We start from the raw sequence: 26,009 nt of genomic DNA on the forward strand, positions 1-26,009 counted from the left end.
ATTACTTAAAGTTTCTAGTTTACTTTCCTAAAAGGCATAGGTATTTTAAAAATATTTAAGAAAATATAAGTGACAACTAATCTCATTAATGAAGAAAATCATCACAAATGATTCATGGTCCCTGAAACCATTAATCTTTGAAAAGAAAAATAATTTAATAGTGCCTTTGCAACCTACCTGTTTACTTGATACCCACATTATCTTTATCAGATATTTTATAGTTAACATGACTTTGTTTTACTAAAGGAGACATCTATAAAAGCATTAGGAGAATCCAACGTCTAAGACTATTATGTTTTTGTAATTCTAATTTTTTTTCAGTACAGTTTTATCCACTGATAAAGGTCAGGAAGGAAATAGAGTGTCTTTCATTTTATGCCTTCATTCCAGCACTGAATGAATCTGATATATATCTTCATACAATGCCCTCACCTTGGATTTTTTTGCTGAGGTCAAGAACATAGCAACTACAGTGGGAAGTCTAGAGCATACCCCAAGGGAAGAGAGAAGGAAGATAGTTTTCTTCCCTCAGTTCACTGGATCCCTTTCAGGGTTTAAAATACTGTGACCAATAAATATTGGTTGTGAAACTTATTTAGAGCCATAGCACCTATGGCCTGTGTTTGGGAGAAAAGACTGTCTCCTGTCCTCAGATCGTCTTAGGTTACAAGGAGCTGTGCCTTTCTATGTTCTTTTACATCTCTCTAAAAGTCTGTTTGATTTTCTCCTTGATATCATCTACTCCAGTTATTTGTTTGCCTGTGTAGTTAACACAATAGTGGGTATTAAATGGTTATGAAAGTTATGTCCTTGAGCTTGCAGGCCTGGAGATCATTGCTCATCCAGGAAGTGTCATGGCACTGTGTAATGGAGGTGTCATTTTTTATTCAGCTTGGACTCAAATCAAGATGTGGCTTTCCTACCTAAGGAAGAGAAATATAATCCTTCCCATTGCCAAAGAGCAGAGACAGCAGCTGGCAGAGGGAACACAGATGGGGACATATGGCTTAGACAAGAGAGACATCTCCAGAGACAATGGACATATGTCATTTCTGGATTACCATTTTGCCTGGCTATGTAGGGATAAGAAATATTTAGCTGTCCAAGGTAAATACAGCTGTAACTAGAGATGTCTGAGAAAGACAGCCATGGAGGCCAAATGGAATAACACACCAACTGTATTTTGTAGGTGTTCTCAGCTTTAGTTTTCAAAGATCAACTGGAAGAAACAAGATCTTAAGATAAAACCTCTGTGGAAGAGTTAGTGCCTTATCTCTTGCAGCTCACATGTTTTGTCTCATTTCTGGGATTTGAATTTGCAAATATTTTAATCACACATGAACTAAGCAGGGATTAGTTTGCCTATGTAAACTAAGGCCACAAAGAAGCTAAAGGCTTAACCAAGGCTTAATCAATGAACTAATTTCTCTATTGAATTAGTCTGTTCATGAACCATACAGTAAGACTGATAAAGGAAAATAAATGTACATTATTGATTCTGTATGCCTGAAATAAGCCAAATGGGATGAATTCATAATAATCAAATCCTTTTGAATAATTTTATTTTCCTGATTCTCTTTTATTTAGGAAGTGATTCATCTAGGGTCTCTTCATGTAGAAGTAGTTATACCAACAGAATTAATAAGCAAATGTAACTTAAAAATTTTTCTCAAATCCTATATTTTTTCAAGGCATTTGTTTGGTAAGTATATTTTTGAAATAGAATTTTTATTAATTCACAGTAAACAAAATATCTACTGTATATTAGAATTATTATGTCCTTGTATGAACAAACATATCAGTGAAAAAGTTACAAAAATAGTTTGAATTTGGAAAGGAAAGCATGATAGCTAAAATAATTTTCCAAAAAAAATCAAGGTGGAATATGTTTTATAAAAAAAGTTTAATTTCTTTTAAAAATAAACCATAGATTCTTACCATAATGAAGACAGACAATAAATAAATGACTCAATATTTCACTGATTTGTCTTTTAAAGGTAAGGCCATGATTAATTTTATAGTCAATTGCAATTAAAATTAGGAAGTAGAATTCTTATAAATTCTGCCTACAATGGACTGAAGTTTAGATAACATTTTTTTCTTAGAACTGGGGAAAAAAATAGGTCATGGTGCCCAGGTAGAAATATTACATGTACCTAGCAAATAGGAAAAGTTCTACTCAAAAGGAAAGCTTAAAATTAGGAAAGGGTTTCTAAAATTAATATAATCACTTTTCTGGTTGGACAAAAGGCAAATAAATTCTCATGACATATTTTAGGTTAAAGGAGTATTTCTTTGTACTGGCAAAACAATTATGTGCTTTTAGGATTTTTCTTAATAAGGAAAACAAAATTTTACACATTAAACTCTTTGTTCTATCATATGTACGACAGTTCTTATTTTCCTTATTAAATTTACTTAAATATTTTCCATTGATCATGTGTTATTTTTATAACTACGAAAGACCAAAGTGATTTCTATTTTGAAAAAAGAGAAATTACAGCTGGGCATTTTATTTTACCCCTTGAATTAACCAAGGAAAAATCTACTACATTTGACTATTTTCCTATGTTGTAGGCTGGAAACCATACTGAGCAGAAATAAAACCATCTATGAAAAATTATTATTGTCTATTAAATAAAAGGAGAGTCCTAAAATTTTTTGGATGAATATAAACTTGGACTAAATGTATTAAGTAAAAAGTGCTTTTTATAACACCAGACCTCCCTGTGCCTCCACCAAAAAAACAGGGGGCAAGGGAAATGCAAGAAATAGAGAATGGAAGCACAAGAACATAAAGAACCCTCCTAAACATCTCACATGGTAGCCCAAACAGCAGACATAATTTACCTTGGTTTTTGGAGATGGGTTTTGCATGTTTCTTTCTAAGTCTTTTGTTAGAAAGATGGGTAAGGAGTTCTTACAATGGGCTTCCTATAAAAGAAATAGAAAAGAAACATTAGAGACTAAAGAACATCACCCCAACTGGAGATTATAATGTAGTGAAAGAAAATTTTAAAGATTGGGCATTTCTGGCTTGAGTTGTTCACATCAGAAGCTAGTGAGATTATAATGAGAAGTCAAAAATGTTTCCTTTCTTATTTGTCACCTTCAACAGTAAAGTAAGACGAGATGGTGATGGAGTAGGTATGGGACATTCAGGATACATATATTAGAAATAGCCATTAAAAATCTCATCTACACTATTCTGTCACTTGCACATTCATACACAACTCATCTCTTCTTTGGAGAATTGAAAAGTTTATTCTCCAAGATATCATCCTCCAAATTTAGAGTTGCCAACTTCCTCACAGTATTTTACAAATGGGTTCTGATTTTATAAATACTTTATCTTAGACAAATTCCTTTAGATAATATAACAAACCACTATTGAATAATGCATTTCATACCAATATTTTAACTGAGGATAAACACCTGAATATCTGTTTCCAAAATTATCATGCTTCTAAATCGTTGGTTCATAACACAATAGTACTTGCAAAAATAGAAGCAGAAATTACAAGGAGGCAGCTTACATGGATTTGGACAGACTTACTCTTTATTTTACATGGTAAAACATTAATCTTGTTTTGTAAAAAAGTACTGTACAGTGTTACTTCTGAACCATTAACTTTGATAAACTATTAAAAGATGATTGTATCTCTAAATTAGGAAAGAAAAAATACACAAGAGGAAGACTACAGACAACAATAATACAAAGGAGAAAATAAGTCAGATCTCGTTCACTTGCACCATAACCTTCATCTCTTCATCCCTTTTCTTCCCCCATCATCTCTATCATTCAATTATCTAAATCATAGTATTTTTATTCCAGTTTACTTTAGGGTTAATTGATTACAATCTTTAAAACAATATCTTAGTCTACATACATTATATTACTAACATTTGCTGCAATTACATTCACATTTCTAAAGGGGGTGGTATATTAGCAGGATAAATGTCCCTAGAACAGTACTACTTACTACTAATAAATATTTACTGAATCTTAGGATGTATCAGGCACTGTGCTAAAGACTTTGTATTTGCTATTGCCTTTTTTACCACCAACAGCCCCATGAGTTAGGTACTGTTGTCATTCTCCTCTGAAGGATAAGCACAATAAAATCTTATGGAAGTTAAGGAAACCTTTCCAGTATCACCCAGTACTAAAAGATGGTTTGGTATAACTTTAAGGCCTGAACTCTTACCACTTTTATATACTACTTCTTGGGCAATATACTTGACATCTTAAATCACTAAATTGTAGAGCCATAGTATTTTCAAGCCATAAGAGATTTTAAAGATCAACTGGTCTACCCCTTTTCCCAACCCTCCTCCTATAATGACATGCCCAAGATCATACAGAGTGTGGCAGAGCTGAGACATGCCTGGACCACAGGGATGTACATGGCACCTGTTCTCAGCGTTGTGCTGGGGAACAATATTCCCAGACTCAGAGGAGAGCAAGAGCCTCTTGTAAGCTGGGGATAGTGAGCTGCTGCCAACATGCTCAGCTGCCTGTGGCCCCATGTACAATCCTATGTAAGTACCCAAGGGTACATTTCTGAGATCTCCAAGTAAGTGTGTTCCAGTCCTACCCTTTCCCACAAGTCACAGCACCTGCTGGTGGTAAGCTGCTTCCTGGAAATAGTGAATGAACCCATTCCCGCTTCTGACTCACTGTGAGAGGGATAAACTATATCCAGCATGATATTTAGAAGATCCAAGCGATTAACTGCATAATCCATTGCATAATTTGACTACCCATGCATCATACAATTATGTTTAATCCTTATGCCCCCTTTAAAAACCACTGGTATGTAAATATTAGAATGTTATGAGAAAGAAAAAAACTGACTCTTAAGGGCTGTTAATAAGAATAGCTGACCTTTGTTTATGACTGTTTACAAATGCCTATGATTCTTTCTTCCTTATGCACAAGCTAAAAGTGATAGTATTTCTTTATTACTTTTGTTTTTCCTTCCTGTCCCTGTGAATTAATGAGTACAAGGCTGATAGCTTTTCCCTCTAAAACTCTGAAAACATTTTCTGTAAACTTTTATTTGAAAATGCCACTTAGATGAATCATGTTTATTTTTTGTTTGATGACTTCAAATTTAGACAACAGAAACAAAGTGAAATTTTGTAGTGAGAGCATTGAACTAGAGTCAAGTGATCTGGCCTCTTATCCTGGTTCTCTAACAGCTACAGGGACTCAGGCAAGCATTTAACCTATTGGACATCCCTCAGTTCAAAGATTTACAAAATGAGACACTGGATTAGATGAGCTCCAAGAATCCTGTATAATGCTTAAATTTAAGACTTTATGATTTTATGCTTCTTCATGGAAGAAGTAATATTTTTGACAATGAGGTAAGCCAACACCTGCTCAGAGTTGCATTCCCACTGCCTCACTAGAATGCTGCTGAAATACAGCACCCACCCATGCAGCAGGCAGGGGGTCAGGGACTCCAGAGCCACTGGACATAGAAAACATTTTCTTCAGGGCTAATGTTACTTGGATTTTTGGAGAACAATTAGAGTCAACTAATAGCTTAAAAAAGCAACTGGAAATGATCTGTTCATTTAAGACAGCTATATTATGGACTCCAGAAATATTTTTAAGATAAGACTTTTAAAAAGTTGTGCCTTTACAAAACCATTTATACTTATGAAGTAGATGCCTAAGAGAATTAAAAACATATGTCCACATAAAAACTAGTAAATAAATGCTCATGGCAGCATTATTCATAAGAGGCAAAAAGTGGTAACAACCCAAATGTTTATCAACTGGTAAATGGAAAAACAAAATATAGCATATCCATACAATGGAATATTATTCAGCTATATAAAAAGGAATGAAGTACTGACGCTTGCTGAACATAGATTAACCTTGAAAACATTATGCTAAGTAAAAGGAGCACAAAACACAAAAGGGCACCTATTGTGTGATTCCACTTATGCTAAATGTATAGGAGAGCAAATAGTGACAGAAAGTAGATCAGTGGTTGCCAGGGGCTGGAAGGAGGGCTGAATGGGGAGTAGCTCCTCCTAATGGGTCCAGTCTGTATGGGATTCCTTGTTGGGATGATAAAAATGTCCTGGATTTAGGTAATAGTAATGGTTGCCCAACTTTGTGAACTTACAAAAAACCAACAAATTGCATACTTTAAACAGGTGAATATTATGGTATGGGAATAATACCTAAATTGAAAGAAAAAAATTTAAAGCAAGTCCCCACATGCCCAGGGAAAAGGAAAGAAACCATGGGTTTGTGTTCAAGCTCTTCCCTTGGAAGAACTTTGAAAGGGTTTGAAGGGGGAATGTTTTGTGTTTATAAGTATTAAACTCTATGTGGGCATAAAATTCACTCAACAAGTATTAACTGAGCCCTGTTATGTATGGTATTCCAATGCTGGTGATTGGAGAATGGAATGGTAAATAAATTAGACATGATTATATAGGGTATATTTGTGTTCATTTTAAACATTTGGTCTATTTAAATGAGACTTTTGACTGAATGGGTTTGAATGGATTATGCAACAACCAATTGCTTCAACCAGTTGTGCCATTTCAGTATTATGAAAACACTATTTAAGAACACCTGGTTTATCATTGGCTTTGTTGGCCTTACTACTCAACCACTAATGACATTAAAAAATAGAAAAGCACTCGCTGTTTCCTCAGCCTAGCATGTGACTCCCATAGTTATTCACCAGCTTGTTTCCTCATTTCATCCAGGTCTTTGTTCAATTTTACTAGAGAGGATTCCCTTCCTGGAACACCTTATCTAAATGACCACTGTTCTCTCCTCCCACTCCATGCTCTCTATCTTGCTACTCTTTTTATATTTCTGCAGAGCCCTCAGCAATATCTGATTTTAATACTTACTGGTTTTAATTTTTTATTGTCTGTCTCCCCCTATTCTGTAAGAGGACTTGGTCAGTCTTGCTCACAAATATATCCAACAGAGCCAAGAACAGTCCTAGGGCCTAGTACTAGATGTGTTTTGCACAGAGTAGGAGCTCAACTGATGAAGTGAATGAGTAAACCAAATGAATGAATAATACCCCTTCTCTAATCTTTCACAATTGCGTGCACATTCTTCCTGATTTGAGTTCTCTCTTTAATCAGCTTACATTTCATGATCCCTCTTTCCTTTGCTAATGCCCTTAATTTCCTTCCTCCAGTCTTGAGTCATTGTATTCATCTCCCTAAAGTACAATCCTGGATGAAGCCAGCTATGTGCCTTCTCTGCACTGGGAAAGGAGCAACAAAAAGGGGTTGGAAAAAATTATAGAATTGGTTAACTGTTTCATGTTAAATTTATTACCATAAATCTTGAACAAACCCTAATTCACAGCAATCCTACTATACTTTTTTCGTAACTTGACTTGCCACTCTCCAAGATGATGCTTCACGTCTTCTCCACTCTTTTCAAACCTCTTTCCTTCTATTCTTATTTCATACTTCATGGGAAAAACAGAAGCACTGAAAAAGAAACTACTCACTGTCCCACCATCAGATTTACAAACCTGCTGCAAGCATTCTATCCTCTCTGCCTTTCCTTCAGTTACAGAGAAAGATGACTCTGATCCTATCAAACAGCCTTACTTCTCATCAGCTCTCAACTTCTCAAAGACTTCACTCCTTCCCTTAGCCCCTCACTCCCTCTCCACTAGATCATTTCCATTAATTGCAAGTATGCTATGGAATTGTATCTTTTTGGTTTATTTTTAAAACAACCCTTTCTTAATCTCTTTTCTCCTGCTAACTATGGTCCTACATTTTTGCTTTCCTTTGAAGCAAACACCTTCAAAACCGCTGTCTTCATTCAGTGTCTCTACTTCTTCATCTTCAATGACTCTGAATCTGTTTTTTTTTTGTTATTACCACATAGAAAATGCTGAAACTGTCACAGCTTGGTCTCCATCTCACTTTGCTTCTTAGCGACATCAGACCCAGATGACTCCTTCTTCTTGAACTGCTCTATTAGCTGTCACAACATCACTGGTAGGAATAAAATAATTCCTACTTTGCTAACCAACTCCATTTCATTGGAAAACATTGGCTGTTGCTTCCACTCTATGCATTAGTTACATATCTATTGGTTATTGGTTTATTTTATGTATCCTCTATTAAATAGAAGTTCTATAAAAGAAAATAATTGGTCTTTTATACTCACTACTATAACTACAATGCCATAGAAAAATGCCCAGTATCATAGTAGCTCAATAAATAGTGTATGGAACAAATGAATGGATGAAGCTGGAGTGATGAAGGGAAGTCTTCTGTTCCCAAATGACACAATGATCCCAACCACTTTCACAGCTTTTAAACACAACCAATATACTAGTGACTTCCAAATTTGTACTGTCTTTGATGTATCTCCTGGGCTTATGTTATTTATCTCTATTTGCCTACTTGGCAACTCCACTTGGCTGTTTAATAAGCTCCTAAACTTAGTATGTCTAAACCTGGGTTTATGACTTAGCAGCAAAAAATGCTCTAATTAGTCCTTGAATCTTCCCCAGATGAGCAAATAGGTCCCAGTTGCTCAAGCCAATGTCTTAGCTATCTACTTTGATTTCTCCCTTTCCCATATCAAACCCACCATCAAGTCCAGTCAGTGCTACCTCCAAAATAAACTGTGATTTATTCACTTGTATGTACGTGTCCAATCGTAGTCAGAACTATCACTGTTTACCTAAATTTTCAACCATCTTGCCTCCTACAAGCTTTGCTTATGTAAATCAGATGATGTCACTCCTCTTCAATGTCTTATCATAAGTCTTGGAATAAAATCCAAACTCTTTGCCATAACTTACACAGCCCTGCATGGTCCAGCTCTTCCCTGTTTGACTAAACTCTTCTCATACCATTCACCCTTTCCCTCACTATGCCTCAGCTATAACAGCCTTCTTCTCTGTTCTTCAAATACTCTTGAGTCCCTTCTTCCCTTCAAGACTTCGCACTTCCCATTCTCTCCCTGGAACGCCTTGCCACCATTGCTTTAGCATGGCTGCTGCATTCTCATCCTTCAACTCCTATGTCACCTCTTCTGAGAGATCTTCTATGACAACCCCATCTACACTGGCTTCCCCGACTATGCTTTTCCCTTATTAATGAGCTTTCTTTCCATAACACTACTTGTAACTAAAGTTTTAATTTATTTTATATTTTGTTATTGTCTGTTATGCCAGGTACTTTGAGATTTGCCAGAACAAGAATTTCATCAATGTATCCCCAACATCCAGTGGGTATTTAATAAGGATTTGCTAAATAAATAAATAAATAACATCACCTCCTACATTTTCCTCTCCATTAATATTAATTCTCAACCATTAAAGAAATGTCATCTCCATGATTTTGAGAACTTCAGATGAGAATGCATTTTCTTGTAACCTGGGAAATATAATGACAGGTGAGAGTTGGTGGAAAAAAACTGCTGTTATGACAGCAAGAAGCTGTCAGAGAGTTGCATTTGGTGCGTTGGGGTCAAACCCACAACAGGCGCGTGGTTAGATTTAGCGACCTGGAGAGCAGATGATAGAGAGCAATACCAGTGCGATTATAAGTTGAGGTAGTAAGGTTGATATGATCGTAAGGTAACAGCCCATGCCTGAGTCCTCTTACAGGAAAGAGCACATAGAGCAATTTGTGCTCACACTTTGCACACAGCCAGGATCCATTTAATGTGACTGGCAGATTACAAATCACTCTTTCCCCACCATAAAACTCTCCTCTTTAATTCATTTCTATCTGCAAAATGAGTATTAATTTGACTGTAAAAAAAAAGAGGAAAAATGTATGGTTTTGTAAAGCTCAAAAGCAATATGATGCTATCTTTATATAAATGAATGGAAAAAATTGAATAATAAAATAGCACTTTCTAGATCTTCACTGTATTTATTTTGGGAAGAAATCTGTAATTCTTTAGCTTGAGCCCAGGAAATAGAATTGGAGGAGGTGAATAGTCATTAAATTCTGTATATATTTTGAATTCATGACATTACTTTATAAACTACAAGTATAATATTCACAGGTATAATCTCAATTGTCTTTAAGTGCATTAAAAATTTCATTACAGAGAATGTCAACAGTCATTTCCACTTCAAGAAAAAAGGGATGAAAATGAAAAGTAACAAGGGATGGTTAAATTAGATCACAATGATTTTATGCATTAGTCAGCATTAGAGTTTGGATTCTTAACCTTAACATTACAATGCAAAAAGTTTTCCCCTGCTTCAGCAACTCTGTCACCTCTTTGCAGAGGCTTTTTGTAATACTCTCATAAAAAACAACTTTCCCAGTTACTCTCAGTCTGCTTCATTTCTGTCACAGTAATTATTGGCTTGAGATTGGTTTAGGTGTCCATGTTACCATGGTGATTTCAGGTCTATTCTTAATATGTGCTTTTCTTCAGTAATCTAGCTCCCCATGCTTTCTTGGTTTACAGGCTTAATTTGGAGAAGCACTTCTTTTTATTGATGTGCACAGGGGTTTGAATAGTTTTCTACTGTCATAAGCAAGCGAGCCAGTGCTGGACTCAGGGTTTTTCACTTGCAGTTCCCTCTGCCTGGAATGCTTTCTTCCCCCAGAAATTTGTATGGCCTGCTCCACTACATCCTTTTGGTCTCCACTCAAATTCTAGTTCAAAGGGCCTTCCCTACTTCTCTATATAAAATAGTTCCTTCAACTTTCCTTTCTCCTCTCATATGCCATTAACTTCAGGTCTTTATCATGGTTTAATTTTCCTCACAAAATCCATCATCAAAGGGCATATTAATTTCTTAAATCTTACTGTCAGTGTTCCCAACTAACAGACAAACTCCAGGAGGTAAGGGGTTATTTTTTTATTCACTTCTGTTTCTCCAGCTTATAGTATATTGCTTGGCTACATAGTAGGTATTCAATAAATGTTTGTTGAATGATGATACAAAAACAACCTCCTGACTCTTCTCTCTTCCTTTGGTTTATCCTACACATGGATGTCAAACTAATTTTTCTAATTTATTATTTGAATTCAGTTTATTGCTTTCCTGAAAAGTTTTAATTAGTTCTGCCTACCAGATCAAATTTAAACACTTAATCCTGCCATCCAAAGCCTTCAACTCACTCTTCTTGTCTTATATGCTCAGCATGTACTTTACAACCTGGATCACTTTTGCTTGTGGTAGCTACTTATGTGTTTGTCCTATTGCCCATCCTTGACCTTAAAACATAAAGGGCATTTCAATCTTTTCCACTTCCTTATGGCACCAAAGTAGACAACCATGTTTTTACATATCCAGCATAATGTACCACCCATGTGGAGAGTAAATACAAGGCCTTTAATCTTTATCAAGTCTTTCCAATGCATTCAATGTTGCTTCTGTAGCAGACATCATTCTTTGTATACACCATACCATCTCCTCATCTCCTCTTTCTAGGCACCAGGAAGACTACATTTCCATTTTACCTTCTAGTTAGGTTGGGAGCCAAATGACTGAATCTGCCCAACAGAATGTGAACAAGTGTTAAGCATTTCCAGGTGTAGTCAGAAAACTATTCCACATTATTCTCAATCCTTTCTTTTCCTGCTGAGACAACCTTGGAGGATGGTAGGACAAAATTCTGCTCAACCCATTGGACAGTGGAGTGACAAATAACTGTTATGTTAAACCACTAAGAGTTCAGAGTCTGTTTTAGAAGCTGGTATTAATTACTCTGGCACCATTTTCCTAGAAATAGCTATAATGTCATATTCACAATACATTTGTTTATTAAATGATGGAGTACCATAAAAAATCAGCATTCATCAGTGTTTTGGAAAAAACACACAACTGACTTGTATTTTTTTATATAATATATAATAAAACTGGTAATGAATAAGTATATATGAGAATAACCTGTTAGCTAGGAGCCTTCAGAGTTGCCATGACATCAGACCATATGCTTTAAAAGCAAATTCAGAGAATTGATTAATCAAGAAAATTTGTTAGGGGGAGTTTTGTTAAGCAAATTTTTACTGTATACTCTAGAAATTGAACCAGTATTAATGCCCAGAATAGTTACATGACTTCCCTGAAATAACTTTGAATTAACTGTTGTTTAGGCATACACGGTACAATTCAATGGACATTTTTTTGTAAATAAAAGGAAGTAGAATATGTGTTTTGGAAGACACAAGAATTTGTGTTATTCTACAACTTTTAGAGAAAAACCAGTGTAGAGAGAGGGGGAATAAAGAGCAGAGTAGGAAGGCAAGGCAGAAACCTCCTCTTACAAACACCAAGGAAGCAACTATAGCAAATACAACTAAACCTGAAAACAACCTGAACATTGCAGAATAGACGACCTATGCTTGGGGAAGAAGAGAAGAGCACACAGAGAAGGGAAAAGTTGCAGAGCCATGACTGAGTGGATCCCAAGCCCTTCCCCCATCCCAGCCCACAGGTGGGAGGAAGAAGGGAGTGGGAGGGAATAGGTGCCCAGGAACACTGCACACCTGGCTCTAGAGATCTGCTCCAGGAACACAAGTCCACATTGCACTAGGTTCTGGTGATTAGTGGGGCTGGACACCAGGGACAGTTGGAACACTTTGAGAGGCTGAAAGTACTGCCACTTGTGCAGGACAGACATGCTCAACTGGTCCTGCTATGGCCCAAAGCAGAGGAGGCAATCCGAAAGACTTGCACACAGTGGGAGGGAAGCCAGAGAAGTGAGGGATAAACAGAGTTCTCTCCTCAGAAGAAAGGGCAGGTAGACGATACCTTCACCACCCTCCCTTGGCCCAACAGGTTGGAAGCTCTCAGGAGCCCCAGAAACTCCATCCCCCTCACTGGCAACTTAGACCTGAGGCACTTCCCTGTGCACTGCCAGTGAGCCAACCCACTTAGCCCAGCAGCAGCATCAGACATTACTGCCTGGCAGACAAAGGGAGGCTCTCTCAGCTTTCTTGGGCCTGTTTCAGTCCAAATGGCGAGGTGCCTGCAGGAACCAGCTGAGAGCTCCTTCCTCCCCCTGGATGTTCAAGCCTGGTGCTGCACATCCCACCCAACCCCAGCACTACACAATGGCCATACCCACCCAGTTAACCCTGCAGGCCTACCATTGCTGCACGGCAGGCAGAGGGGCCTCTACTCACAGCTATCTCAGCAGAAACTCCTGCTCTGATCTCAAAAGGCCGACTGAGACAAACTGAGATAAACCTCAGCACAGTGAGATACACCATTGCCTGTGAAAGACAGAAAGGAAACCCCACCACCCATTGACCACCATCAGCAAATGGGGCTCCACAGCAAAGGAGAACAAGGCACTGGAGAGGAAAGAGCCCTAAGCTTCTGAGCACCACAGGATACCCTCTTCATAAAACCACTACTCTCTAGACCAGGAAGCACAGCAGTTCCATTTTATACAAATGAAGAAACATAGAAACCCTGACAAAATGAGGAGATGGAGGGATATGTTCCAAACAAATCTACAGGATAAGATACCAGAAAGAGGGCTGAATGAAACAGAGCTCACCAACCTTTTTGATAAAGATTCCAAAGTAAAAGTTAAAAATATGCTCACTCATCTGCAGAAATGTATTAAAGATCTCAGAGAGGACATCAACAAAGACATACAAAAGCTGAAGAATACAGTAACTGAAATGAAACATACAATGGAGGGAATGAAAATAGATTGTTGTGAATAGAGGAAACAATCAATGAGATGGAAATTAGAGAGCAGAAACATAATGAAACTAAGGAACAGATAAAAAAGGATCCCTATGAATGAGAGAATGATAAGAAAGCTGTGTGACCAATCCAAATGAAACAATATTTGCATAATAGGGGTACCAGAAGGAGAAGAGAGAGACAAAGGGATGGGAAGTCTCTTTGGGGAAATAATTGTTGAAAACATCCCCAATCTGGGTAAGGAAATAGATAGGTCATGGAAGCATAGAGAGTCCCTAACAAAAGGAACCTCCAGGAAGACACCACCAAGACATATAATTAAAATTACAAAGATTAAGGATAAGGAGAGAGTACTGAAAGCAGCCAGAGAGAGAAAAAGATTACTTACAAGGGAATCCCCATCAGGCTACCAGCAAATTTCTCAGCATAAACTTTACAGGCCAGAATTGAGTGGCATTAAATATTTAATGTACAGAAAAGAAGGACTTCAACCAAGAATCATCTACTAAGCAAGATTATCATTTAAATATGAAGTGGGGATTAAACAATTTCCAGATAAATGAAGGCTCAAAGAATTTATGACAGCTAAACCAGCATTATAGGATATGTTAAAGGGACTTCTGTGGATGGAAATGTTCCTAAAGATAAATAGTTTTCACCAGTGAAAATAAATCTACAGTAAAGGTAGAGCAGTTAATTACCAAGCAAGTACAAAATTAAAACAAAAGTAGTAAAACCAACTATACACAAAATCAATCAAGGGATACACAAAAACAGCAGATTATGCCAACTAATAAAAAAAGTGTAGAGGAAGAAGAAGCAAGAAAAGTACTTTAGATTGTGTTTGAAATAGAGCAATGAACAATTTAATATATACTGTTATATAGTCAGGAAGGTATCCTTGAACCTTTGGTAATCACAAATCTAAAGCCTATAATTGATACACAAAAAATTAAAAAAGAGAAATATAACCACAACAGTAAAGAAAACCATCAAATAACAAGAGAAGAGAATAGGAGATGAAGAAAGCAACAGAGAGGAACTAAAAAAAAAAAGAGAAAACAATGAAATGGCAATAAATAGATACCTATCAATAATTATCTTAAATGTAAATGGACTGAATAAAACTGATGAGAGTGGACATCAACGTCTTATTCCTGATCTTAAGGGAAAAGCTCTAACCTTTTCACTATTAAGTATAGATGCTGAAAAAGCTTTTGACAAAATTCAACATCCACTCATGATAAAAACTCTCAACAAAATGGGCATACAAACTCTCAACAAAATGAGATACATACCTCAACATAATAAAGGCCATATATGACAAAACCATAGCCAACTATACTTAAGAGCAAAAAGGTGAGAGCTTTTCCTCTAAGATCAGAAATGGACTGAATGCACCAATCAAAAGACATACAGTGGCATAAAGAAACAAGACCCATCTATATGCTGTCTACAAGAGACTCATTTCAGACACAAAGACATACACAGACTAAAAGTGAAGATATTTCATGCAAATAATAATGAGAAAAGAGCAGGAGTAGCAGTACTTAAATCAGACAAAATATATTTCAAAACAAAGAAAGCAACAAGAGACAAAGAAAGACATTACATAATGACAAAGGGGTCAATCCAACAACAGGATATAACCATTACAAATATCTACACATCCAACATAGGAAACCCTAAATATGTAAAACAAATACTACCAGAATTAAAGGGGGAAATAGATTACAACACATTCATTGGAGGAGACTTTAACACACCACTCACATCAATAGACAAATACCAGACAAAAAATAAATAAGGAAACAGAAGCACTGAACAACACATTAGATCAGATGGACTTGACAGATATCTACACAACATTCTACCCAAAAGCAGCAGGACACACATTTTTCTCAAGTGTACATGGAATGATTTCCAGAATAGATCACATACTAGTTTACAAAGAGACCTTCAATAAATTAAAACATATTGAAATTGTATCAAGCAGCTTCTCAGACACAATGGTGTGAAACTAGAAATAAATTACACAAACAAAAAGCCTACAAACAAATGGAGGCCAAATTAAATGCTTCTAAATAACCAGTGGATCAATGACCAATTAAAACATAAATCAAGCAATACATGGAGACAAATGAAAACAAAAAAAAGCTGTCCAATATTTGTGGATGGCAGCAAAGGCAGTTCTAAGAGGAAAGCATATAGGAATACAAGCTACCTCAAGAAACAAGAAAAATTCCAAATTAACAGTCTAAACACACACCAAAGAAGCTAATAAAGAAGAAAAAATGAAGCCCAAAGTTAGCAGAAGGAGAGACATAACAAAGATCAGAGCAGAAATAAATAAAAAATATAAAGAAGAATAAAACAGTAGGAAAAAAATCAATGAAACCAGGAGCTGGTTCTTTGAGAAAATAAACAAAATAGATAAACCCAAAGCCAGACTTATCAAGACAAAAAGAGAGAATATACAAGTAAACAAAATCAGAAACTAAGAAGGAATAGTCATAATGGATACAACAGAAACACAAAGAATTATTAGAGAATACTATGAAAAATTAAGTGCCTAAATTATGTAAAACTTAGAAGAAGTAGACAAGTTCCTAGAGAAATACAATCTTCCAAGATTGACCCAGGAATAAACATAGAATATGAACAGACAAAACACCAGTAATGAAATTGAACTGTTAATCAGAAAAGTACCAACAAACAAAATTCCAGGACCAGATGGCTTCATAGCTGAATTCTACAAAACACTTAAAGAAGAGCTAATACCCATCCTTCTTCAAGTATTACCAAGAGAAGAAGGAGAGGGAATATTTCCAAACTCATTCTATGAGGCCAGCATCACTCTGAAACCAAAACCAGATAAAGACAATACAAAAAAAGAAAATTAGAGACCAATACCTCTAATAAATGCAGAAGCAAAAATCCTCAACAAAATATTTGCAAATCAAATGAAAAAATACACCAAATATCATCAATCACAACCATGTGGGATTTATTCTAGAGATGTAAGGATGGTATAATATTCATAAATCAATCAATATCATACACATTACCAAAAATAAGGATAAAAAGCACATGTCCATCTTAACAGATGCTAAAAAAGCATTTGACAAAATTCAACATCCATTCATGGTAAAAACTCTCAACATAATGGGCATAGCGGGTACATACATCAACATAATAAAGGCCACATATGACAAACCCACAGCCAACATTATACTTAATAGTGAAAAGGTGAGAGCTTTTTCTCTATCAGGAATAAGACAAGGATGTCCATGCCCACCACTTTTATTCAGCATAGTACTGGAGGTTCTAGCCGTGGTACTCAGACAACACAAAGAGATAAAAGGCATTCAAATTGGTAAGGAAGAAGTTAAACTCTCACTATTTGCAGATAACATATATAGAAAACACTAAATTAGACTCCACCCAAAAAACTATTCTAATAACTGAATTTGGCAAAGTTTAAGGATACAAAATTAATACACAGAAATCTGCTGCATTCCTATATACTAACAATGAACTAGCAGAAAGAGAAATCATAAAAACAATTCCTTTTACAATTGCATCAAAAAGAATAAAGTACCTGGGAGTAAACCTGACCAAAGAGGTAAAACACCTATACTCTGCAAACTATAAGACATCAAGAGAGAAATTAAAGAAGGCAAATAAATCTATTCTTCACTCATGGTTACGAAGAATTAATACTGTCAAAATGGCCACCCTGCCCAAATCAATCTACAGATTCAATGCAATCACTACCAAACTACCAAAAGCATTTTTCAATGAACTAGAACAAACAGTTCTAAAATTCATATGGAGTCACAAAAGACCCCAAATAGCCAAAGCAATTCTGAGAAAGAAGAACAAAGCTGGGGGTATTATGCTCCCTGACTTCAAGGTATACTACAAAACTACAGTAATTAAAACAATTTGGTACTGGCACAAGAACAGGCCCATAGATCATTGGTACAGAATAAAGAGCCCAGATATAAACCCATGCATATATGGTCAATTACTATATGATAAAGGAGCTATGAATATACAATGGGGAAATGACAGCCTCTTCAACAACTGGTGTTGGGAAAACTGGACAGCTATGTGCAAGATAATGAAACTAGATTACTGCCTAACTCCATACACAAAAGTAACTCAAAGTGGATCAAAGACCTGAATGTAAGTCATGAAACCATAAAACTCTTAGAGGAAAAGTCAGGAAAAAATATCTTAAACAGAAGCATGAGCAATTTTTTCCTGGACACATCTCCTTGGGCAAGGGAAACAAAATAAAAAATGAACAAAGAGGACTATATCAAACTAAAAGGCTTCTGCACAGCAAAGGACACCATCAGCAGAACAAGAAGGCAAACTATAGTATGGGAGAATATATTTGTAAATGATTCACCCAGTAAGGGGTTAACATCTAAAATATACAAAGAATTCATAGGCCTCAACACTGCAAAACAAATAACTCAATTAAAAAATGTGTGTAGGACCTGAACAGACATTTCTCCAAAGAAGTACAGATGGCCAACAGGTACATGGAAAGATGCTCCACATCACTAATCATCAGGGAAACGCAAATCAAATGCATATCACCCCACACTAGTCAGAATGGCCACTATCCAAAAGACAAGTAATAACAAGTGTTGGCAAGGATGTGGAGAAATGGGAGCCCTCCTACACTGTTGGTGGGAATGCAAACTGACACTTTCCTATTGTGGAAATCAGTATTGAGGTTCCTCAAAAAGTAAAATTAGAAATACCACTGACCCAGGAATTCCACTTCTAGGAATTCACCCAAAGAAAACAAAATCCCTGATCTGAAAAGATATATGCACCCCTATGTTTATCACTGCACAATTTACAATAACCAAGATATAGAAGAAACTTATGTGTCCATCAGCAGATGAGTGGGTAAAGAAGACGTGGTATATATACACAATGGAATATTATTCAGCCATAAAAAGAAAAGAAGTCCTGCCATTTGCAACATCATGGCTGTAGCTAGAGGGTATTATGCTCAGTGAAAAAAGCCAGGTGAAGAAAGAAAACTATCATATGATTTCGCTTATTTGTAGAATATAAATACAAAATAAAACAGAATGCACAAAACAGCAGTAGACTCAGACACTGAGAAGTGATCGGTGTTTACCAAAGGGGAAGCGTTTGGGATGAATAGGTAGGGAGGGTGAAGGTGATAAAGGGGCACAAAAATTCTCAATCATACTTTATAGGATAATAGTACAACATGGAGAATATAATCAGTGATTCTGTATCATCTTCCTATGTTGACTGATGGTAGCTGTACTAGTTGGGGGGAGAATTTAATTACATGGGTAACTGCTGAATCAATGTGTTGCACATCTGAAACTAATAAAAGACTGTATCACTATACTTCAATTACAAAAAAAAGGAAGAAAAACTCCCAATGTATAGGTAAATGTGAGATGTTGTTCTTATCCTTGAAGAAACAGCAATACAAGAGAAAAACGCAACTCACCCAAGGCAGAATGTGAGACTTGTTTTAACATGAGAAAGAAAGTGCCTTAAGATAACAGAGATGGGGATTAACTATACTTCAGGGATGAGAGAGGGATTCACTGAGGGAGAATCTGGGATGTCTTAGCTGGACCCCCACCCAGCCAACCAGAAGTAGACCTTGCAACATGGATTGAGGGCAAGGAGTCAGTTTGGGTAGTTCAGCAGGGAAATAGGTAATAAAAGATGGAAGAAGGTAGCCTGAAAGGGATGTCAATATTAAGTATTAGAATTACTATAGCAGCTCTGAAGCTTAAATTTGGGGGAAAGCTCTGGGAAACACCCTAAAATACACACACCAGAATTATTCCAACCAAGGAATATGGGAGCTAGGAATTTATACCCACATGCTCCTCCTTCATTGGTTAAGGGCTGCCCCTGGAGAGATATTCCTTTCTAGGCACTTCTGGGCCAAAAAAAGTATAATTTCTAACTCTAAAAAACTAACTGAAAAAAACAGCAGAAATTCAGTACTAAAGCAAATATAAGTAATCTTTGAAAATCTTCAAATATTCACTTACCATTTACTTACTGCCCCTATTTGCCAAATACACACAATAAAATGATTTACAGTAGGCAACTTTCAAGTTGTCAGTTCCAGAGTATTGCCATCTATCTCACTGTAAGCAGTTTAAAGGCTGCATAGCATAATGATGTTTTCATAAACAAAGCTATTTAGTCTGTTTTCTGTTAATTATTCCTCAGAGTAGGAAAGAAGGAATTTAACACTTGGTAGATATATCTGATCTATTTAAATGAGTCCTGAGCAGACAGGACTTTTCTGGGGTTTATCTGTAAAACCTCTACAAAACAAAATGTCTGGGGAAAATAAACTAATAGCAATCTGAATGGTAAATATGTGACTATGATCTAAAAACTGGAGCCATAAAAGAACCCCACACTAAGCAGTAACTTTTAATACTACTTTTATTACTTAACGCTTTACACTTATTGATAACCTAATTAGTTTTCACGAGCAAGCAAACAGCATTTCATTATTCTATTTTATCTTTGTTTCTTAAACATCACTTATTATGTTTTAACCTTCAAACTCAGAACCAACCTAAAAGTATAGCTCACTATTCAAAGAAATATTTGATCTGAATGAGTGAAAGAATTTTCATTTAGTACTACTTCTGCATTCCTAATTGCTCAAAATGATAACACACAGACTTTGGTGGGTACAAGTCAGACATTCTCACTATGAGAGTGCACACACACAAAGAGACAAGCCAAATCACAAAGTGTCACACAACAACACAAAAACCAATACATTATTTATTTTCTATTCTGACTCCACTGCTAACCAGTTTAGAGTATTCTTGAGGGGCTATAGAAGAGGCTAGGAGTGAAAGCATATAGGACTAGAATAGGGAAAACAGAAGTCAAGTACCTCCCTGACACAAAATTGCTACAATGCATATTGAATGAATAAGTACAAATAATTACGATATTGATGTTCCAATTTAAAACTAGGATTTTTGTTATTGCTATACTTGGCCTTTAATCAGTATGTTGAGTCCAAAACCTAGCTCTGTCATTTGCTGCTGTTGACCCTAAATAATTCACTCCTTAGATTCCTTCATTTTCAAAGTAGAATTAAGACCACTACTTCACAAGTTTACTGTGAGAAATGAGATAATAGGTACAGAAGAACTCAGCACAGTATCGGACATACAGCCTCCTTCCTTTTGCCTCTCTGCTCCTTTACTCCTTTACTGACTTTGGTTGTTTCATATTATAGTTCCCTTGGGGACAGGGACATGTCTTGTTTATTTTCTGAAGAGGTCCAGCACTTAGTCCAGGGTTTTGCACAGAGTAGGTGTTAAACAAGAAAAAGTCAACAAACATTTGTTGAAGTTAATTTGTTTAGGCTGTAGCCCTTAATGAAAAATGGAGACATAGGCAATGTTTTTCAGCACGAAAAAGTGATGGGAAATGTTTTAGGAAGTTTATGTGATATATCAGTTTTTGTGGTAAATGACTTTTACTCTACAGGAATAAGACTGAACTTTGTAATCAAACTTGGCACATGTGCTGATAAGTGCACATTTCTCTTAAATCATTATGGACAGCTATTTTAATATTTCACTTTTGCTCAGAACATTTTAAACAACTGTGAGTCACACAGGAAAATCAGAAAAATTATTTTATAGCCAGATTTCAACTTCAAACCCAGAAGTTAACATTTAATTATTAATCCCCAACTTAGTGGTCTGCCATGTATCAAAATTACTATTATCTTCCATAATCAAATAAAGCAGTAAAGTACAAAGTTCCTAGTGCGATGATACATAGAAAAATATGACAAAGTGTCCCCCTTGCTCCCATGAATGGCATATTTTTCAATTTTAAAAGAAATTCCCAAATATATAATGAGCAACAGTAGCACTGTCTAATAAAGATGTCTAATAAAGTCTCACAAGATATTTATTTGGAATGGGGTGATATTCATCTAGATACTTCTAGATAGATATTTAGCAACATAACACATTATTCTGAGTATTACATATATATGTGAGGCTCTACATTAAACCTATTAAATATATATACATATCAAATAATATGTAAATACTAGGCCAAATAAGCTCACGGCCTTCCTTTCTACCTCAGCATCTACCACCCTCCTGAGTAAATTCAGGGTCAATACAGACAAACCATCAATATCTCTTGTCATCCCTCAACCCTTTTTTTTTTCAATGATTTTCTCTTCACTTCAGTCAGTCATTCTCATAAACACAACCAAAATCTCATTACTGCTCCAGATGCTTCATTTCCAAAAACACAAATGCAACCATCCCACCCTCTGTTCATCCTCTTCTCTTGTAGCTTGCTTGCTCATCTACTCCCACCTTAAACATTCTACAGCCTAACTGGGGTCTCCAGTACCTCCCACTGTGTGGCTTTCTCATGTCCTAACTTACCTGTCAGCTCTTCTCACCACCTTCTCTGTCACCCTGGTCCAAGCCACCATCGTTTCTCCACTGGACTATTGTGGTAAACTCCCACCAGGTCTCTCTACTTCTGCCTATCCCTCTCAACAGTCTATTCTCTGCCTGGCAGTCAGAGCAATCCTTTTAATTATGTAAGTCAGATCATGGCATTCTTCTGTTCAACACCGTCCAATAAAATATTGTCAGAATAACACCTATTGGGGTGAGCATTCAATAATGTAGACACTTTTCAAATCATTATGTTGTACAGCTGAGACCAATATAATATTTCATATCAACTATACTTCAATGAGAGAAAAAGAAAAAAAAGTACTGTCAGAATAAAACTCAGTCTTTACAATGACCTTTAAGAGTATACATGATCTGGTCCCTTGATCTCGTTGTCTCTGTGACCTCTTTTAATTTTCCCCCTTGCTCACGCATAATCCAACCACACTGGCCTTCTCAACTCTGTCCATCAAATAGACTAGGTGCACCCCCCTCACAGCCTTTGTATGGTCTTCTTTCTGTTTGGAAGGCTCTTCTCTCAAGTGTCTCTGCTCAAAGGTTTCCTTCTCAGTGAAGGGTTTTGAGCATCCTAAGTAAATGAACAAATGCCACTCTCCTATCTTATTGGTATTACTTCTCCCTTTCCCTGCTTTTTCTCCTCATATCACCATCTGATATAGTGTATAATTTCTTAATTACTTGTTATCTGTTCATTGTATCCCCATTGGGATATCAGCTTCATATGGGCAGGCATTTTTGTCTATTGCTCACTGATGTATTCTCTGTGCCTAGGACAATGCTCTGCACATATAAGGTACCCAGTAATTATTTGGATTTAATGAATTCAGCTTAGATTCCATGGTCCATTATTTCAACCATATTTAAGCTACTGAGTTTTGTATATGTAAACATCTGGGTGATTCACTCACTTCTTCTATGAGGGAAAAGTTCGCCAAAGTCTGGATTTAGAGTCTTTTATAAAGAGAGACTCAAGAATTATTCTGAAGCTGGAGAAATTAAACTATGGCTGTTAAATGTCTACTTAAAAGATGTGCTTCTAATCTAGTTATTCAGAAATGCAGTTTTGGCTTTACCACTTGCAAAATTAAGTGCAAAAATGTAGAGCTTCTACTTTGCTCTCCTTGCAACTTACATAAAACAAAAATAATGGAAAAGAGAAAAGAAAGCTTCACCTAAGTGAAACACGAAATGGCTGTAACTATAGAGAACAAACTACAAGACAACTTGTCAAATTTTGCAAAATGTGGAACCAAAATGCCAAGAGCCAACATACACATTCTCAGACCTCTAACAAACTACAGATTTGTCCAAATGTTACACCATAAGAGGTCTATTCAGACTTCCTTTGACTTAAGTATCTCTATCTGGTGGACGTGATGCAACCATCACACAACCTGGAGAAACCTTGTGGGGACCAAAGTTCTTCCCTAGAAAATGGGAGGGAAAATGGAGTGGAAGGAGGAGTGAAGCAGATAAATGTTTTCTATTATCTACATCTTGGCCTCCTCGTGGAGGAAGCTTGTCTGGAAGTGAGCCTGATGAATGCATTGTAGCGCCATGATCAATTTTGCAGCACTGACCAGAGTCAGAACAGCAGAAAGAGACATTAGGCTGTTCCCCTGAAAGCCTGTTACAAAGAGGCTTCACTCAAGAGTCACACCAACCTTCTGCTTATGCCAAAGGGGAAAGGTAAAAAAACAAAAGTACAACTTATTAAATCCATTCTGTTCTTAAAACTTTTCATCATTCTCCCATTCCTCTAAGTGTTTACGCTATAGTTAAATTCCAAACTAAGTTACTCTAGGATTTAGCTCTCTTGTGCTACTTTCTATGGTCCAGCCAGAAATGTCTGGTCACCACCACACAAAGACTACACACCTGAAGACATACTCTTCTGCCTGGAAGTCTTTCAGTTCCCTACTTTACATCCTCTCCTAGCAACTTGTTGCAATCCCAGGCTCTGAAATCTAGAGCCACTTAAATACCCCATTTTCCATAATGTTTCCACTTAAAGGAATTTTGTTTTTTTCTTAAATTATTGATTTTCAAAAAGTAGATCTGGATATTAACACTAAAATCATATTCTTCTGTCCACTGAAGGCACAATCAGATTCTTGCCTTTCCAAAGACAAAAGGACATTTAATATGATCGTACCGAGGAAACTGAAATATTGAATTAATGAAATATCTAGAAACATTAGCTATTCTGTCCAGAGTAACACGTCTGATTGTCAACTGTATTTTTCTGCTTTTGATTTTTTCCTTGTAGTACCGTGCCTGACTCCCTTTAAGTTAAAGAGAAGGAAAGTAATATCATAAAGGTAATGTGATCCTAATGATTTCTTTATTTTAAAGCTAAAATTTATTGAAAACTTGCTATTACTACCTCATTTAATCCTAACAAAAAGTGGTTAAATTAATTACTGATATTTCCCTTATTTCATAGATGAGGAAACCAAGTTTGAAAGGGACAGTAATTTTCCTACAGTCACACAAACTGGAAGTTCTAATCCATTCTGTTTGATTACAGACTAGAGTTCTTAACTCTTTGCCCTAAGTTTATTCACATATCTACTGGAGTATTTCTGACTAGATCATTTCAAAGTAAGGCAGTGTTTTTTTCAGTTATTCTTCACCCGATATTGTCACCCAAGCCAAAAAAGATTTAGTACTTTACATTCCTATAATACTTAACTAGCTTTGAAAATACTTTCACAAGTATTAATGGTTTGAATCCCACAAAAATGTACAGTTTTCCATTTAGGTAACAGTAAAGACACACAGAGGTAATACAAAATTACCCAGTTACGTTGCTAAGCAGCCAGGTCATACCTCCAGGCCTTCCTATCCTAATAGCAATGCTCTTCCCAGAACTATTAGACTTTAGAAATATCTACTACCTTTTCTTAAACATGGCAGACATGAAGTATTCCGGGAACTATCACGTTTGCAATTTAATTATTTTGAAAGCATTAATATTGTTTTTATACTATTTACAAAGTATGATCACAGACATTAATTTCAGTAAAATGAATAGAGGCCCATCATTGAATTCAAGGAATTTTCAATGGTTAGGTACCGTGCTCACTATTTTGACAAACATAAGGCCTGAAATGACATGGTTTCTGCAATTACATCATAGACTGCTAGTGCATCAAATGTATGGGAGGGAGTGGTGGGGAAGAAGTATGGACAGGGAGGGTGGCGTCATTCCTGAAAAGCCTGGTTTGTCATGTGGAAGTCTAGATTTCATAATATAAGAGTAGGTGAAGAGGACCCACTGAAGAATTCTGATATGGGAAGTGGCATGCTCATACTTATGCGATAAAAAGTCAGGCAGCAGCAGAAGGAAGATGGAGTCGAGGGGCAGATTACAGCCAGGGAAATAAGGCTATTGTACTAAGCTCCCAAGGAACAATCTGATTATTAAAATTGCCAAAAAGTCTTTTAAAATTTCAGGGCCCTATGATGAGTTTCTGACTCAGTCTGCATCAGCAAGTGTTTGTGATAAGAGGCACAGAATCCTCTTGCTTGGATGGGAAGTGATGAGGAAGCAGTTAGCAAGTATGGGAGAGATTTAAGACATATCTAGGCGGTAGATTAACAGGCTTTCGTGGTTGATGGATATCAACCTGGAGCAACTGCGTGGATGGACGGGCCATTCATTAAGTCCCAGAAGAGAAGTGGAGGATTAGACCCTCAAAGAAAAGAGACGATGATGAGACAATCCGAGGGACATGCAGGCACAAGCGACGGTTGGCAGGTGGAGAGATATGTATGGTTTGCCAGGTAGAGCTCTGAACTGAAGACCAAGAATGAGCCAGGA

At 36.5% G+C, this 26,009-nt stretch overlaps 1 protein-coding gene across 11 annotated transcripts in view; it reads right to left on the minus strand.

Moving 5' to 3' along the window:
• Nucleotides 1-26,009, minus strand: part of FAM13A (family with sequence similarity 13 member A) — a 354,285-nt gene that overhangs the window by 162,435 nt on the left and 165,841 nt on the right. For 10 of the 11 annotated variants that reach the window (XM_036922105.2, XM_057502438.1, XM_036922104.2 and 7 more), the window contains one exon: nucleotides 2,851-2,934. The exons of the other annotated variant lie outside the window; for it this stretch is intronic. In XM_036922105.2, coding sequence (XP_036778000.2) covers nucleotides 2,851-2,934 — 84 coding nt within the window. The remainder of the gene's footprint in view (nucleotides 1-2,850; nucleotides 2,935-26,009) is intronic. 11 annotated transcript variants of the gene reach the window in all.

Source organism: Manis pentadactyla, chromosome 5 (genome assembly GCF_030020395.1).
Source record: "Manis pentadactyla isolate mManPen7 chromosome 5, mManPen7.hap1, whole genome shotgun sequence".
NCBI classification, from domain to species: domain Eukaryota; kingdom Metazoa; phylum Chordata; class Mammalia; order Pholidota; family Manidae; genus Manis; species Manis pentadactyla.